Source organism: Heptranchias perlo, unplaced genomic scaffold (assembly GCF_035084215.1).
Source record: "Heptranchias perlo isolate sHepPer1 unplaced genomic scaffold, sHepPer1.hap1 HAP1_SCAFFOLD_643, whole genome shotgun sequence".
NCBI lineage: Eukaryota > Metazoa > Chordata > Chondrichthyes > Hexanchiformes > Hexanchidae > Heptranchias > Heptranchias perlo.
In genome coordinates this window covers 88189-102900 of record NW_027139670.1, presented here as the reverse complement: position 1 = coordinate 102900, position 14712 = coordinate 88189, and the positions used below count along the sequence as shown (strand labels likewise).

At 55.6% G+C, this 14712-nt stretch overlaps 2 protein-coding genes across 2 annotated transcripts in view; one reads left to right on the top strand and one right to left on the bottom strand.

Moving 5' to 3' along the window:
- Positions 1-14712, bottom strand: part of LOC137318081 (BRCA1-A complex subunit RAP80-like) — a gene marked incomplete at its 3' end in the record, with an annotated part of 92435 nt that overhangs the window by 3782 nt on the left and 73941 nt on the right. The window lies entirely within an intron of this gene.
- LOC137318082 (period circadian protein-like) overlaps positions 1-14712 on the top strand; it is a 51992-nt gene that overhangs the window by 3585 nt on the left and 33695 nt on the right. The window contains exons 3-4 of the mRNA XM_067981049.1: positions 6000-6100; positions 8248-8346. Of these exons, the coding sequence (XP_067837150.1) occupies positions 6000-6100; positions 8248-8346 (200 nt within the window). The remainder of the gene's footprint in view (positions 1-5999; positions 6101-8247; positions 8347-14712) is intronic.

The window sequence follows — 14712 nt, the reverse complement described above, 5'->3', positions numbered from 1 at the left end:
CAGTACAGCACTGTCCATATCCACAGGGACCAGTACTGCACAGCACAGTCTATATCCACAGGGACCAGTACAGCACTGTCCATATCCACAAGGACCAGAACAGCACTGTCCATATCCACAGACACCAGAACAGCACTGTCCACACCCACAGGGACCAGGACAGCACCGTCCATACCAACAGGGACCAGTACAGCACTGTCCATATCCACTGGGACCAGTACAGCACCGTTCATATCCACAGGGACCAGGACAGCACTGTCCATACCCACAGGGACCAGGACAGCACCGTCCAGATCCACAGGGACCAGGACAGCACTGTCCATATCCACAGGGAGCAGTGCAGCACTGTCCATATCCACAGGGACCAGGACAGCACCGTCCAGATCCACAGGGACCAGGACAGCACTGTCCACACCCACAGGGACCAGTACAGCACTGTCCATATCTACAGGGACCAGTACAGCACAGTCCATATCCACAGGGACCAGCACAGCACTGTCCATATCCACACGGACCAGTACAGCACCGTCCATATCCACAGGGACCAGTGCAGCACTGTCCATATCCACAGGGACCAGTACAGCACTGTCCATATCTACAGGGACCAGTACAGCACAGTCCGTATCCACACGGACCAGTACAGCACCGTCCATATCCAGACACGAGTACAGCACCGTCCATATCCACAGACACCAGGACAGCACTGTCCATATCCACAGGGACCAGTACAGCACTGTCCAAATCCACAGGGACCAGTACAGCATTAGCCATATCCACAGGGACCAGTGCAGCACTGTCCATATCCACAGGGACCAGTACAGCACCGTCCATATCCACAGGGACCAGTCCAGCATCGTCCATATCCACAGGGACCAGTCCAGCACCGTCCATATCCACAGGGACCAGTACAGCACCGTCCATATCCACAGGGACCAGTCCAGCACCGTCCATATCCACAGGGACCAGTGCAGCACTGTCCATATCCACAGGGACCAGTACAGCACCGTCCATATCCACAGGGACCAGTCCAGCACAGTCCATATCCACTGGGACCAGTACAGCACCGTCCATATCCACAGGGACCAGTACAGCACCGTCCATAGCCACAGGGACCAGTCCAGCACCGTCCATATCCTCAGGGACCAGTACAGCACCGTCCATATCCACAGGGACCAGTCCAGCACCGTCCATATCCACTGGGACCAGTACAGCACTGTCCATATCCAGAGGGACCAGTACAGCACTGTCCATATCCAGAGGGACCAGAACAGCACCGTCCATATCCACAGGGACCAGAACAGCACTGTCCATATCCAGAGGGACCAGTACAGCACTGTCCAGATCTACAGGGACCAGAACAGCACCGTCCATATCCAGAGGGACCAGTACAGCACTATCCATATCCAGAGGGACCAGTACAGCACTGTCCATATCCAGAGGGACCAGTACAGCACTGTCCATATCCAGAGGGACCAGTACAGCACTGTCCATATCCAGAGGGACCAGTACAGCACTGTCCAGATCTACAGGGACCAGAACAGCACCGTCCATATCCAGAGGGACCAGTACAGCACTGTCCATATCCAGAGGGACCAGTACAGCACTGTCCAGATCTACAGGGACCAGTACAGCACCGTCCATATCCACAGACATCAGGACAGCACTGTCCATATCTGCAGGGACCAGTGCAGCACCGTTCATATCTGCAGGGACCAGTACAGCACTGTCCATATCCAGAGGGACCAGTACAGCACGGTCCATATCCAGAGGGACCAGTACAGCACTGTCCATATCCACAGGGACCAGGACAGAACCGTCCATATCCACAGGGATCAGTACAGCACTGTCCACACCCACAGGGACCAGTACAGCACTGTCCATATCCAGAGGGACCAGGACAGCAATGTCCATATCCACAGGGACCAGTGCAGCAATGTCCATATCAACAGGGACCAGTGCAGCAATGTCCATATCCACAGGGACCAGCACAGCACAGTCCATATCCACAGGGACCAGTGCAGCAATGTCCATATCAACAGGGACCAGTGCAGCAATGTCCATATCCACAGGGACCAGCACAGCACTGTCCATATCCACAGGGACCAGTGCAGCAATGTCCATATCAACAGGGACCAGTGCAGCAATGTCCATATCCACAGGGACCAGCACAGCACTGTCCATATCCACAGGGACCTGTACAGCACCGTCCATATCCACAGGGACCAGCACAGCACCGTCCATATCCACAGACACCAGGAAAGCACTGTGAATATCCACAGGGACCAGTACAGCACTGTCCATATCCACACGGACCAGTACAGCACCGTCCATATCCACAGGGACCAGGACAGCACTGTCCATATCCACAGGGACCTGTACAGCACCGTCCATATCCACAGGGACCAGCACAGCACCGTCCATATCCACAGGGACCAGTGCAGCACTGTCCATATCCACAGGGACCAGTGCAGCACTGTCCATATCCACAGGGACCAGTGCACCACTGTCCACATCCACAGGGACCAGTACAGCACCGTCCATATCCACAGGGACCAGTGCAGCACTGTCCATACCCACAGGGACCAGTGCAGCACTGTCCATATCCACAGGGACCAGTGCACCACTGTCCACATCCACAGGGACCAGTACAGCACCGTCCATATCCACAGGGACCAGTGCAGCACTCTCCATATCCACAGGGACCAGTGCAGCACTGTCCATATCCACAGGGACCAGTGCATCACTGTCCACATCCACAGGGACCAGTAGAGCACCGTACACACTAACAGGGACCAGGACAGCACCGTCCATATCCGCAGGGACCAGGACAGCACCGTCCATATCCACAGGGACCAGTCCAGCACTGTCCATATCCACAAGGACCAGAATAGCACTGTCCATATCCACAGGGACCAGAACAGCACTGTCCATATCCACAGGGACCAGTAAGGCACTGTCCGTATCCACAGGGACCAGTACGGCACTGTCCATATCAACAGGGACCAGGACTGCACTGTCCAAATCCACAGGGACCAGTACAGCACCGTCCATATCCACAGGGACCAGCAGAGCACCGTCCGTATCCACAAGGACCAGTGCAGCACTGTCCACACCCACAGGGACAAGTGCAGGACTGTCCATACCCACAGGGACCAGTTCAGCACTGTCCATATCCACAGGGACCAGTTCAGCACTGTCAATATCCAGAGGGACCAGTACAGCACCATCCATATCCACAGGGGCCAGTACAGCACTGTCTATATCCAAAGGGACCAGAACAGCACTGTCCATATCCACAGGGACCAGAACAGCACAGTCCATAAACACAGGGACCAGTACAGCACTGTCCAATTCCACAGGAACCAGTACAGCACAGTCCATATCCACAGGGACCAGTACAGCACTGTCCAATTCCACAGGAACCAGTGCAGCACAGTCCATATCCACAGGGACCAGTACAGCACAGTCCATATCCACAGGAACCAGAACAGCACCGTCCATATCCACAGGGACAAGTACAGCACCGTACACAGCCACAGGGACGAGTGCAGCACCTTTTCCACCCACAGGGACCAGTCCAGAACAGTTCATATCTGCAGGGACCAGTACAGCACCTTCCATATCGACAGGGACCAGTACAGCACTGTCCATATCCACAAGGACCAGTACAGCACCGTCCATATCCACAGGGACCAGTGCAGCACCATACACACCCATCGGGACCAGTAAAGCACTGTCCATATCCACAGGGACCAGGACAGCTCCGTCCATGTCCACAGGGACCAGTGCAGCACTGTCCATATCCACAAGGACAAGTACAGCACTGTCCATATCCACAGGGGCCAGTACAGCACTGTCCATATCCACAGGGGCCAGTACAGCACTGTCCATATCCACAGGGGCCAGTACAGCACTGTGCATATCCACAGGGGCCAGTACAGCACTGTCCATATCCACAGGGACCAGAACAGCACCGTCCATATCCACAGGGACCAGTACAGCACCGTCCATAACCACAGGGACCAGTACAGCACTGTCCATATCCACAGGGACCTGTACAGCACCGTCCATACCCACAGGGACCAGGAAAGCACTGTCCATATCCACAGGGACCTGTACAGCACCGTCCATATCCACAGGGACCAGCACAGCACCGTCCATATCCACAGGGACCAGTGCAGCACTGTCCATATCCACAGGGACCAGTGCAGCACTGTCCATATCCACAGGGACCAGTGCATCACTGTCCACATCCACAGGGACCAGTACAGCACCGTACACACTAACAGGGACCAGGACAGCACCGTCCATATCCGCAGGGACCAGGACAGCACCGTCCATATCCACAGGGACCAGTCCAGCACTGTCCATATCCACAAGGACCAGAATAGCACTGTCCATATCCACAGGGACCAGAACAGCACTGTCCATATCCACAGGGACCAGTAAGGCACTGTCCGTATCCACAGGGACCAGTACGGCACTGTCCATATCAACAGGGACCAGTACTGCACTGTCCAAATCCACAGGGACCAGGACAGCACCGTCCATATCCACAGGGACCAGCAGAGCACCGTCCGTATCCACAAGGACCAGTGCAGCACTGTCCACACCCACAGGGACAAGTGCAGGACTGTCCATACCCACAGGGACCAGTTCAGCACTGTCCATATCCACAGGGACCAGTTCAGCACTGTCAATATCCACAGGGACCAGTACAGCACCATCCATATCCACAGGGGCCAGTACAGCACTGTCCATATCCAAAGGGACCAGAACAGCACTGTCCATATCCACAGGGACCAGAACAGCACAGTCCATATCTACAGGGACCAGTACAGCACTGTCCAATTCCACAGGAACCAGTACAGCACAGTCCATATCCACAGGGACCAGTACAGCACTGTCCAATTCCACAGGAACCAGTGCAGCACAGTCCATATCCACAGGGACCAGTACAGCACAGTCCATATCCACAGGAACCAGTACAGCACCGTCCATATCCACAGGGACCAGTACAGCACCGTACACAGCCACAGGGACGAGTGCAGCACCTTTTCCACCCACAGGGACCAGTCCAGAATAGTCCATATCTGCAGGGACCAGTACAGCACCTTCCATATCGACAGGGACCAGTACAGCACTGTCCATATCCACAAGGACCAGTACAGCACCGTCCATATCCACAGGGACCAGTACAGCACCTTCCATATCGACAGGGACCAGTACAGCACTGTCCATATCCACAGGGACCAGCACAGCACCGTCCATATCCACAGGGACCAGAACAGAACTGTCCATATCCACAGGGGCCAGTACAGCACTGTCCATATCCACAGGGACCAGCACAGCACTGTCCATCTCCACAAGGACCAGTCCAGCACCGTCCATATCTACAGGGACCAGTACAGTACTGTCCATATCCACAGGGACCAATACAGCACCGTCCATTCCCACAGGGACCAGTCCAGCACCGTCCATATCCACAGGGACCAGTGCAGCACTGTCCATATCCACAGGGACCAGTAAAGCACTGTCCATACCCACAGGGACCAGTACAGCACTGGAAATATCTGCAGGGACGAGTACAGCACCGTCCATATCGACAGGGACCAGTGCAGCACTGTCCATACCCACAGGGACCAGTACAGCAATGACCATACCCACAGGGACCAGTACAGCACTGGAAATATCTGCAGGGACGAGTACAGCACCGTCCATATCGACAGGGACCAGTACAGCACCGTCCATATCCACAGGGACGAGTACAGCACTGTGCATATCCACAGGGACCAGGACAGCACCGTCCATATCCACAGGAACCAGCACAGCACCGTCCATATCCACAGGGACCAGTACAGCACCGTCCATTTCCACAGGGACCAGTACAGCACTGTCCACAACCACAGGGACCAGCACAGCACCGTCCATATCCACAGGGACCAGTACAGCACCGTCCATATCCACAGGGACCAGTACAGCACTGTCCACATCCACAGGAACCAGCACAGCACCGTCCATATCCACAGGGACTAGCACAGCACTGTCCATATCGACAGGAACCAGCACAGCACCGTCCATATCCACAGGGACCAGTACAGCACTGTCCACATCCACAGGGATCAGTCCAGCACTGTCCACATCCACAGGGACCAGTACAGCACTGTCCATATCCACAGGGACCAGTACAGCACCGTCCATATCCACAGACATCAGTACAGCACCGTCCATATCCACAGGGACCAGTCCAGCACCGTCCATATCCACAGGGACCAGTGCAGCACTGTCCATATCCACAGGGACCAGTGCAGCACTGTTCACATCCACAGGGACCAGTGCAGCACTGTCCATATCCACAGGGACCAGTGCAGCACTGTTCACATCCACAGGGACCAGTACAGCACTGTCCACATCCACAGGGACCAGTACAGCACTGTCCATATCCACAGGGACCAGTGCAGCACTGTTCACATCCACAGGGACCAGTACAGCACTGTTCATATCCACAGGGACCAGTGCAGCACTGTCCACATCCACAGGGACCAGTACAGCACTGTCCATATCCACAGGGACCAGTGCAGAACTGTCCATATCCACAGGGACCAGTACAGCACTGTCCACATCCACAGGGACCAGTCCAGCACCGTCCATATCCACAGGGACCAGTGCAGCACTGTCCATATCCACAGGGACCAGTGCAGCACTGTTCACATCCACAGGGACCAGCACAGCACTGTCCACATGCACAGGGACCAGTACAGCACTGTCCACATCCACAGGGACCAGTACAGCACTGTCCATATCCACAGGGACCAGTGCAGCACTGTTCACATCCACAGGGACCAGTACAGCACTGTCCATATCCACAGGGACCAGTACAGCACTGTCCACATCCACAGGGACCAGTACAGCACTGTCCATATCCACAGGGACCAGTGCAGCACTGTCCATATCCACAGGGACCAGTACAGCACTGTCCACATCCACAGGGACCAGTACAGCACTGTCCATATCCACAGGGACCAGTGCAGCACTGTCCATATCCACAGGGACCAGTGCAGCACTGTTCACATCCACAGGGACCAGCACAGCACTGTCCATATCCACAAGGACCATACAGCACCGTCCATATCCACAGGGACCAGTACAGCACCGTCCATATCCACAGGGACCAGTACAGCACTGTCCACATCCACAGGGACCAGCACAGCACCGTCCATATCAACAGGGACCAGTACAGCACCGTCCATATCCACAGGGACCAGTACAGCACTGTCCACATCCACAGGAACCAGCACAGCACCGTCCATATCCACAGGGACCAGTACAGCACTGTCCACATCCACAGGGACCAGTACAGCACTGTCCATATCCACAGGGACCAGTGCAGCACTGTTCACATCCACAGGGACCAATACAGCACTGTCCATATCCACAGGGACCAGTACAGCACTGTCCACATCCACAGGGACCAGTACAGGACTGTCCATATCCACAGGGACCAGTACAGCACTGTCCATATCCACAGGGACCAGTACAGCACTGTCCACATCCACAGGGACCAGTACAGCACTGTCCATATCCACAGGGACCAGTGCAGCACTGTCCATATCCACAGGGACCAGTGCAGCACTGTTCACATCCACAGGGACCAGCACAGCACTGTCCATATCCACAGGGACCAGTACAGCACTGTCCACATCCACAGGGACCAGCACAGCACCGTCCATATCCACAGGGACCAGTACAGCACCGTCCATATCCACAGGGACCAGTACAGCACTGTCCACATCCACAGGAACCAGCACAGCACCGTCCATATCCACAGGGACCAGTACAGCACTGTCCATATCCACAGGAACCAGCACAGCACCGTCCATATCCACAGGGACCAGTACAGCACTGTCCACATCCACAGGGACCAGTCCAGCACTGTCCACATCCACAGGGACCAGTACAGCACTGTCCATATCCACAGGGACCAGTACAGCACCGTCCATATCCACAGACATCAGTACAGCACCGTCCATATCCACAGGGACCAGTCCAGCACCGTCCATATCCACAGGGACCAGTGCAGCACTGTCCATATCCACAGGGACCAGTGCAGCACTGTTCACATCCACAGGGACCAGCACAGCACTGTCCACATCCACAGGGACCAGTACAGCACTGTCCACATCCACAGGGACCAGTACAGCACTGTCCATATCCACAGGGACCAGTGCAGCACTGTTCACATCCACAGGGACCAGTACAGCACTGTCCATATCCACAGGGACCAGTACAGCACTGTCCCCATCCACAGGGACCAGTACAGCACTGTCCATATCCACAGGGACCAGTGCAGCACTGTCCATATCCACAGGGACCAGTACAGCACTGTCCACATCCACAGGGACCAGTACAGCACTGTCCATATCCACAGGGACCAGTAAGGCACTGTCCATATCCACAGGGACCAGTGCAGCACTGTCCATATCCACAGGGACCAGTGCAGCACTGTTCACATCCACAGGGACCAGCACAGCACTGTCCATATCCACAAGGACCATACAGCACCGTCCATATCCACAGGGACCAGCACAGCACCGTCCATATCCACAGGGACCGGAACAGCACCGTCCATATCCACAGGGACCAGCACAGCACTGTCCATATCCACAGGGACCAGTGCAGCACCGTCCATATCCACAGGGACCAGAACAGCACCGTCCATATCTACAGGGACCAGTACAGCACCGTCCATATCTACAGGGACCAGTACAGTACTGTCCATATCCACAGACATCAGTACAGCACTGTCCATATCCACAGGGACCAGTCCAGCACCGTCCATATCCACAGGGACCAGAACAGTACTGTCCATATCCACAGACATCAGTACAGCACTGTCCATATCCACAGGGACCAGTCCAGCACTGTCCATATCCACAGGGGCCAGAACAGCACCGTCCACATCCACAGGGACCAGAACAGCACCGTCCATATCCACAGGGGCCAGAACAGCACCGTCCATATCCACAGGGACCAGAACAGCACCGTCCATCTCCACAGGGACCAGTACAGCACTGTCCACATTAACAGCGACCAGTACGGCACCGTCCACATCCACAGGGACCAGTGCAGCTCCGTCCATATCCACAGGGACCATACGGCACTGTCCATATCCACAGGGACCAGTACGGCACCGTCCATATCCACAGGGACCAGTGCAGCTCCGTCCATATCCACAGGGACCAGTACAGCACTGTCCATATCCACAGGGACCAGCACAGCACCGTCCATATCCACAGGGACCAGTACAGCACCGTCCATATCCACAGACATCGGTTCAGCACCGTCCATATCCACAGGTACCAGTGCAGCACTGTCCATATCCACAGGGACCAGTGCAGCACAGTCCATATCCACAGGGACCAGTACAGCACCGTCCATATCCACAGGGACCAGTACAGCACTGTCAATATCCACACACATCAGTGCAGCACAATTCACATCCACAGGGACCAGCACAGCACTCTCCATATCCACAGGGACCAGTGCAGCACAGTCCATATCCACAGGGACCAGTACAGGACTGTCCATATCCACAGGGACCAGTACAGCACCGTCCATATCCACAGGGACCAGGACAGCACCGTCCATATCCACAGGGACCAGAACAGCAACGTCCATATCCACAGGGACCAGGACAGCACCGTCCATATCCACAGACATCAGTACAGCACCGTCCATATCCACAGGGACCAGTACAGCACTGTCCATATCCACAGGCACCAGTACAGCACTGTCCATATCCACAAGGACCAGTACAGCACTGTCCATATCCACAAGGACCAGTACAGCACCGTCCATATCCACAGACATCGGTTCAGCACCGTCCATATCCACAGGGACCAGTGCAGCACTGTCCACATCCACAGGGACCAGTACAGCACAGCACAGTCCATATCCACAGGTACCAGTACAGCACCGTCCAAATCCTCAGGGACCAGTACAGCACCGTCCATATCCACAGGGACCAGTACAGCACCGTCCGTATCCACAGGGACCAGCACAGCTCCGTCCATATCCACAGGGACCAGTACAGCACCGTCCATATCCACAGGGACCAGGACAGCACCGTCCATATCCACAGGGACCAATACAGCACCGTCCATATCCACAGCGACCAGTGAAGCACTGTCCATATCCACAGGGACCAGTACAGCACTGTCCATATCCACAGGGACCAGTACAGCACTGTCCATATCCACAGGGACCAGCACAGCACAGCACAGTCCATCTCCACAGGTACCAGTACAGCACCGTCCATATCCTCAGGGACCAGTACAGCACCGTCCATATCCACAGGGACCAGTACAGCACCGTCCGTATCCACAGGGACCAGCACAGCTCCGTCCAAATCCACAGGGACCAGTACAGCACAGCTCCGTCCATATCCACAGGGACCAGTACAGCACTGTCCATATCCACAGGGACCCGGACAGCACCGTCCATATCCACAGGGACCAATACAGCACCGTCCATATCCACAGGGACCAATACAGCACCGTCCATATCCACAGGGACCAGTGCAGCACTGTCCATATCCACAGGGACCAGTACAGCACTGTCCATATCCACAGGGACCAGTACAGCACTGTCCATATCCACAGGGACCAGTACAGCACAGCACAGTCGATATCCACAGGGGCCAGTACAGCACTGTCCATATCCACAGGAACCAGTGCAGCACAGTCCATATCCACAGGTACCAGTCCAGCACCGTCCATATCCACAGGGACCAGTGCAGCACTGTCCATATCCACAGGGACCAGTACAGCACTGTCCATATCCACAGGGACCAGTACAGCACAGCACAGTCGATATCCACAGGGGCCAGTACAGCACTGTCCATATCCACAGGAACCAGTGCAGCACAGTCCATATCCACAGGTACCAGAACAGCACCGTCCATATCCTCAGGGACCAGGACAGCACCGTCCATATCCACAGGGACCAGGACAGCACCGTCCATATCCACAGGGACCAGGACAGCACCGTCCATATCCACAGGGACCAGGACAGCACCGTCCATATCCACAGGGACCAGGACAGCACCGTCCATATCCACAGGGACCAGGACAGAACCGTCCATATCCACAGGGACCAGTACAGCACTGTCCATATCCACAGGGACCAGTGCAGCACCGTCCATATCCACAGGGACCAGGACAGCACCGTCCATATCCACAGGGACCAGTACAGCACCGTCCATATCCACAGACATCAGGACAACACCGTCCACATCCACAGGGACCAGTACAGCACCGTCCATATCCACAGGGACCAGTACAGCACCGTCCATATCCACAGGGACCAGGACAGCACCGTCCATATCCACAGGGACCAGCACAGCACTGTCCATATCCACAGGGACCAGTGCAGCACCGTCCATATCCACAGGGACAAGTACAGCACCGTCCATATCCACAGGGACCAGCACAGCACTGTCCATATCCACAGGGACCAATACAGCACTGTCCATATCCACAGGGACCAGTACAGCACCGTCCATATCCACAGGGACCAGTGCAGCACCGTCCATATCCACAGGGACCAGAACAGCACTGTCCATATCCACAAGGACCAGTACAGCACCGTCCATATCCACAGACATCAGTGCAGCATCGCCCATATCCACAGGGACCAGTCCAGCACCGTCCTTATCCACAGGGACCAGTACAGCACTGTCCATATCCACAGGGACCAGAACAGCACCATCCATATCCACAGGGACCAGTACAGCACCGTCCATATCCACAGGGACCGGTACAGCACCGTCCATATCCACAGACATCAGTGCAGCACCGTCCATATCCACAGGGACCAATACAGCACCGTCCATCTCCACAGGGGCCAGTACAGCACTGTCCATATCCACAGGGACCAGAACAGCACCATCTATATCCACAGGGACCAGTACAGCACCGTCCATATCCACAGGGACCGGTACAGCACCGTCCATATCCACAGGGACCAGCACAGCACTGTCCATATCCACAAGGGCCAGTACAGCACCGTCCATATCCACAGACATCGGTTCAGCACCGTCCATATCCACAGGGACCAGTGCAGCACTGTCCACATCCACAGGGACCAGTACAGCACTGTCCATATCCACAGGGACCAGTACAGCACAGCACAGTCCATATCCACAGGTACCAGTACAGCACCGTCCATATCCTCAGGGACCAGTACAGCACCGTCCATATCCACAGGGACCAGTACAGCACCGTCCGTATCCACAGGGACCAGCACAGCTCCGTCCATATCCACAGGGACCAGTACAGCACCGTCCATATCCACAGGGACCAATACAGCACCGTCCATATCCACAGGGACCAGTACAGCACTGTCCATATCCACAGGGACCAGTACAGCACCGTCCATATCCACAGGGACCAGTACAGCACCGTCCGTATCCACAGGGACCAGCACAGCTCCGTCCATATCCACAGGGACCAGTACAGCACAGCTCCGTCCATATCCACAGGGACCAGTACAGCACCGTCCATATCCACAGGGACCAGGACAGCACCGTCCATATCCACAGGGACCAATACAGCACCGTCCATATCCACAGGGACAAATACAGCACCGTCCATATCCACAGGGACCAGTGCAGCACTGTCCATATCCACAGGGACCAGTACAGCACTGTCCATATCCACAGGGACCAGTACAGCACAGCACAGTCGATATCCACAGGGACCAGTACAGCACTGTCCATATCCACAGGAACCAGTGCAGCACAGTCCATATCCACAGGTACCAGTACAGCACCGTCCATATCCACAGGGACCAGTGCAGCACTGTCCATATCCACAGGGACCAGTACAGCACTGTCCATATCCACAGGGACCAGTACAGCACAGCACAGTCGATATCCACAGGGGCCAGTACAGCACTGTCCATATCCACAGGAACCAGTGCAGCAGAGTCCATATCCACAGGTACCAGAACAGCACCGTCCATATCCTCAGGGACCAGGACAGCACCGTCCATATCCACAGGGACCAGGACAGCACCGTCCATATCCACAGGGACCAGTCCAGCACCGTCCATATCCACAGGGACCAGTACAGCACTGTCCATATCCACAGGGACCAGTGCAGCACCGTCCATATCCACAGGGACCAGGACAGCACCGTCCATATCCACAGGGACCAGTACAGCACCGTCCATATCCACACACATCAGGACAACACCGTCCACATCCACAGGGACCAGTACAGCACCGTCCATATCCACAGGGACCAGTACAGCACCGTCCATATCCACAGGGACCAGTCCAGCACTGTCCATATCCACAGGGGCCAGTACAGCACTGTCTATCTCCACAAGGACCAGTCCAGCACTGTCCATATCCACAGGGACCAGTACAGCACTGTCAATATCCACACACATCAGTGCAGCACAATTCACATCCACAGGGACCAGCACAGCACTCTCCATATCCACAGGGACCAGTGCAGCACAGTCCATATCCACAGGGACCAGTACAGGACTGTCCATATCCACAGGGACCAGTACAGCACCGTCCATATCCACAGGGACCAGGACAGCACCGTCCATATCCACAGGGACCAGAACAGCAACGTCCATATCCACAGGGACCAGGACAGCACCGTCCATATCCACAGACATCAGTACAGCACCGTCCATATCCACAGGGACCAGTACAGCACTGTCCATATCCACAGGCACCAGTACAGCACTGTCCATATCCACAAGGACCAGTACAGCACTGTCCATATCCACAAGGAGCAGTACAGCACCGTCCATATCCACAGACATCGGTTCAGCACCGTCCATATCCACAGGGACCAGTGCAGCACTGTCCACATCCACAGGGACCAGTACAGCACAGCACAGTCCATATCCAAAGGTACCAGTACAGCACCGTCCATATCCTCAGGGACCAGTACAGCACCGTCCATATCCACAGGGACCAGTACAGCACCGTCCGTATCCACAGGGACCAGCACAGCTCCGTCCATATCCACAGGGACCAGTACAGCACCGTCCATATCCACAGGGACCAGGACAGCACCGTCCATATCCACAGGGACCAATACAGCACCGTCCATATCCACAGGGACCAGTGAAGCACTGTCCATATCCACAGGGACCAGTACAGCACTGTCCATATCCACAGGGACCAGTACAGCACTGTCCATATCCACAGGGACCAGTACAGCACAGCACAGTCCATCTCCACAGGTACCAGTACAGCACCGTCCATATCCTCAGGGACCAGTACAGCACCGTCCATATCCACAGGGACCAGTACAGCACCGTCCGTATCCACAGGGACCAGCACAGCTCCGTCCAAATCCACAGGGACCAGTACAGCACAGCTCCGTCCATATCCACAGGGACCAGTACAGCACCGTCCATATCCACAGGGACCCGGACAGCACCGTCCATATCCACAGGGACCAGTGCAGCACTGTCCATATCCACAGGGACCAGTACAGCACTGTCCATATCCACAGGGACCAGTACAGCACAGCACAGTCGATATCCACAGGGGCCAGTACAGCACTGTCCATATCCACAGGAACCAGTGCAGCACAGTCCATATCCACAGGTACCAGTCCAGCACCGTCCATATCCACAGGGACCAGTGCAGCACTGTCCATATCCACAGGGACCAGTACA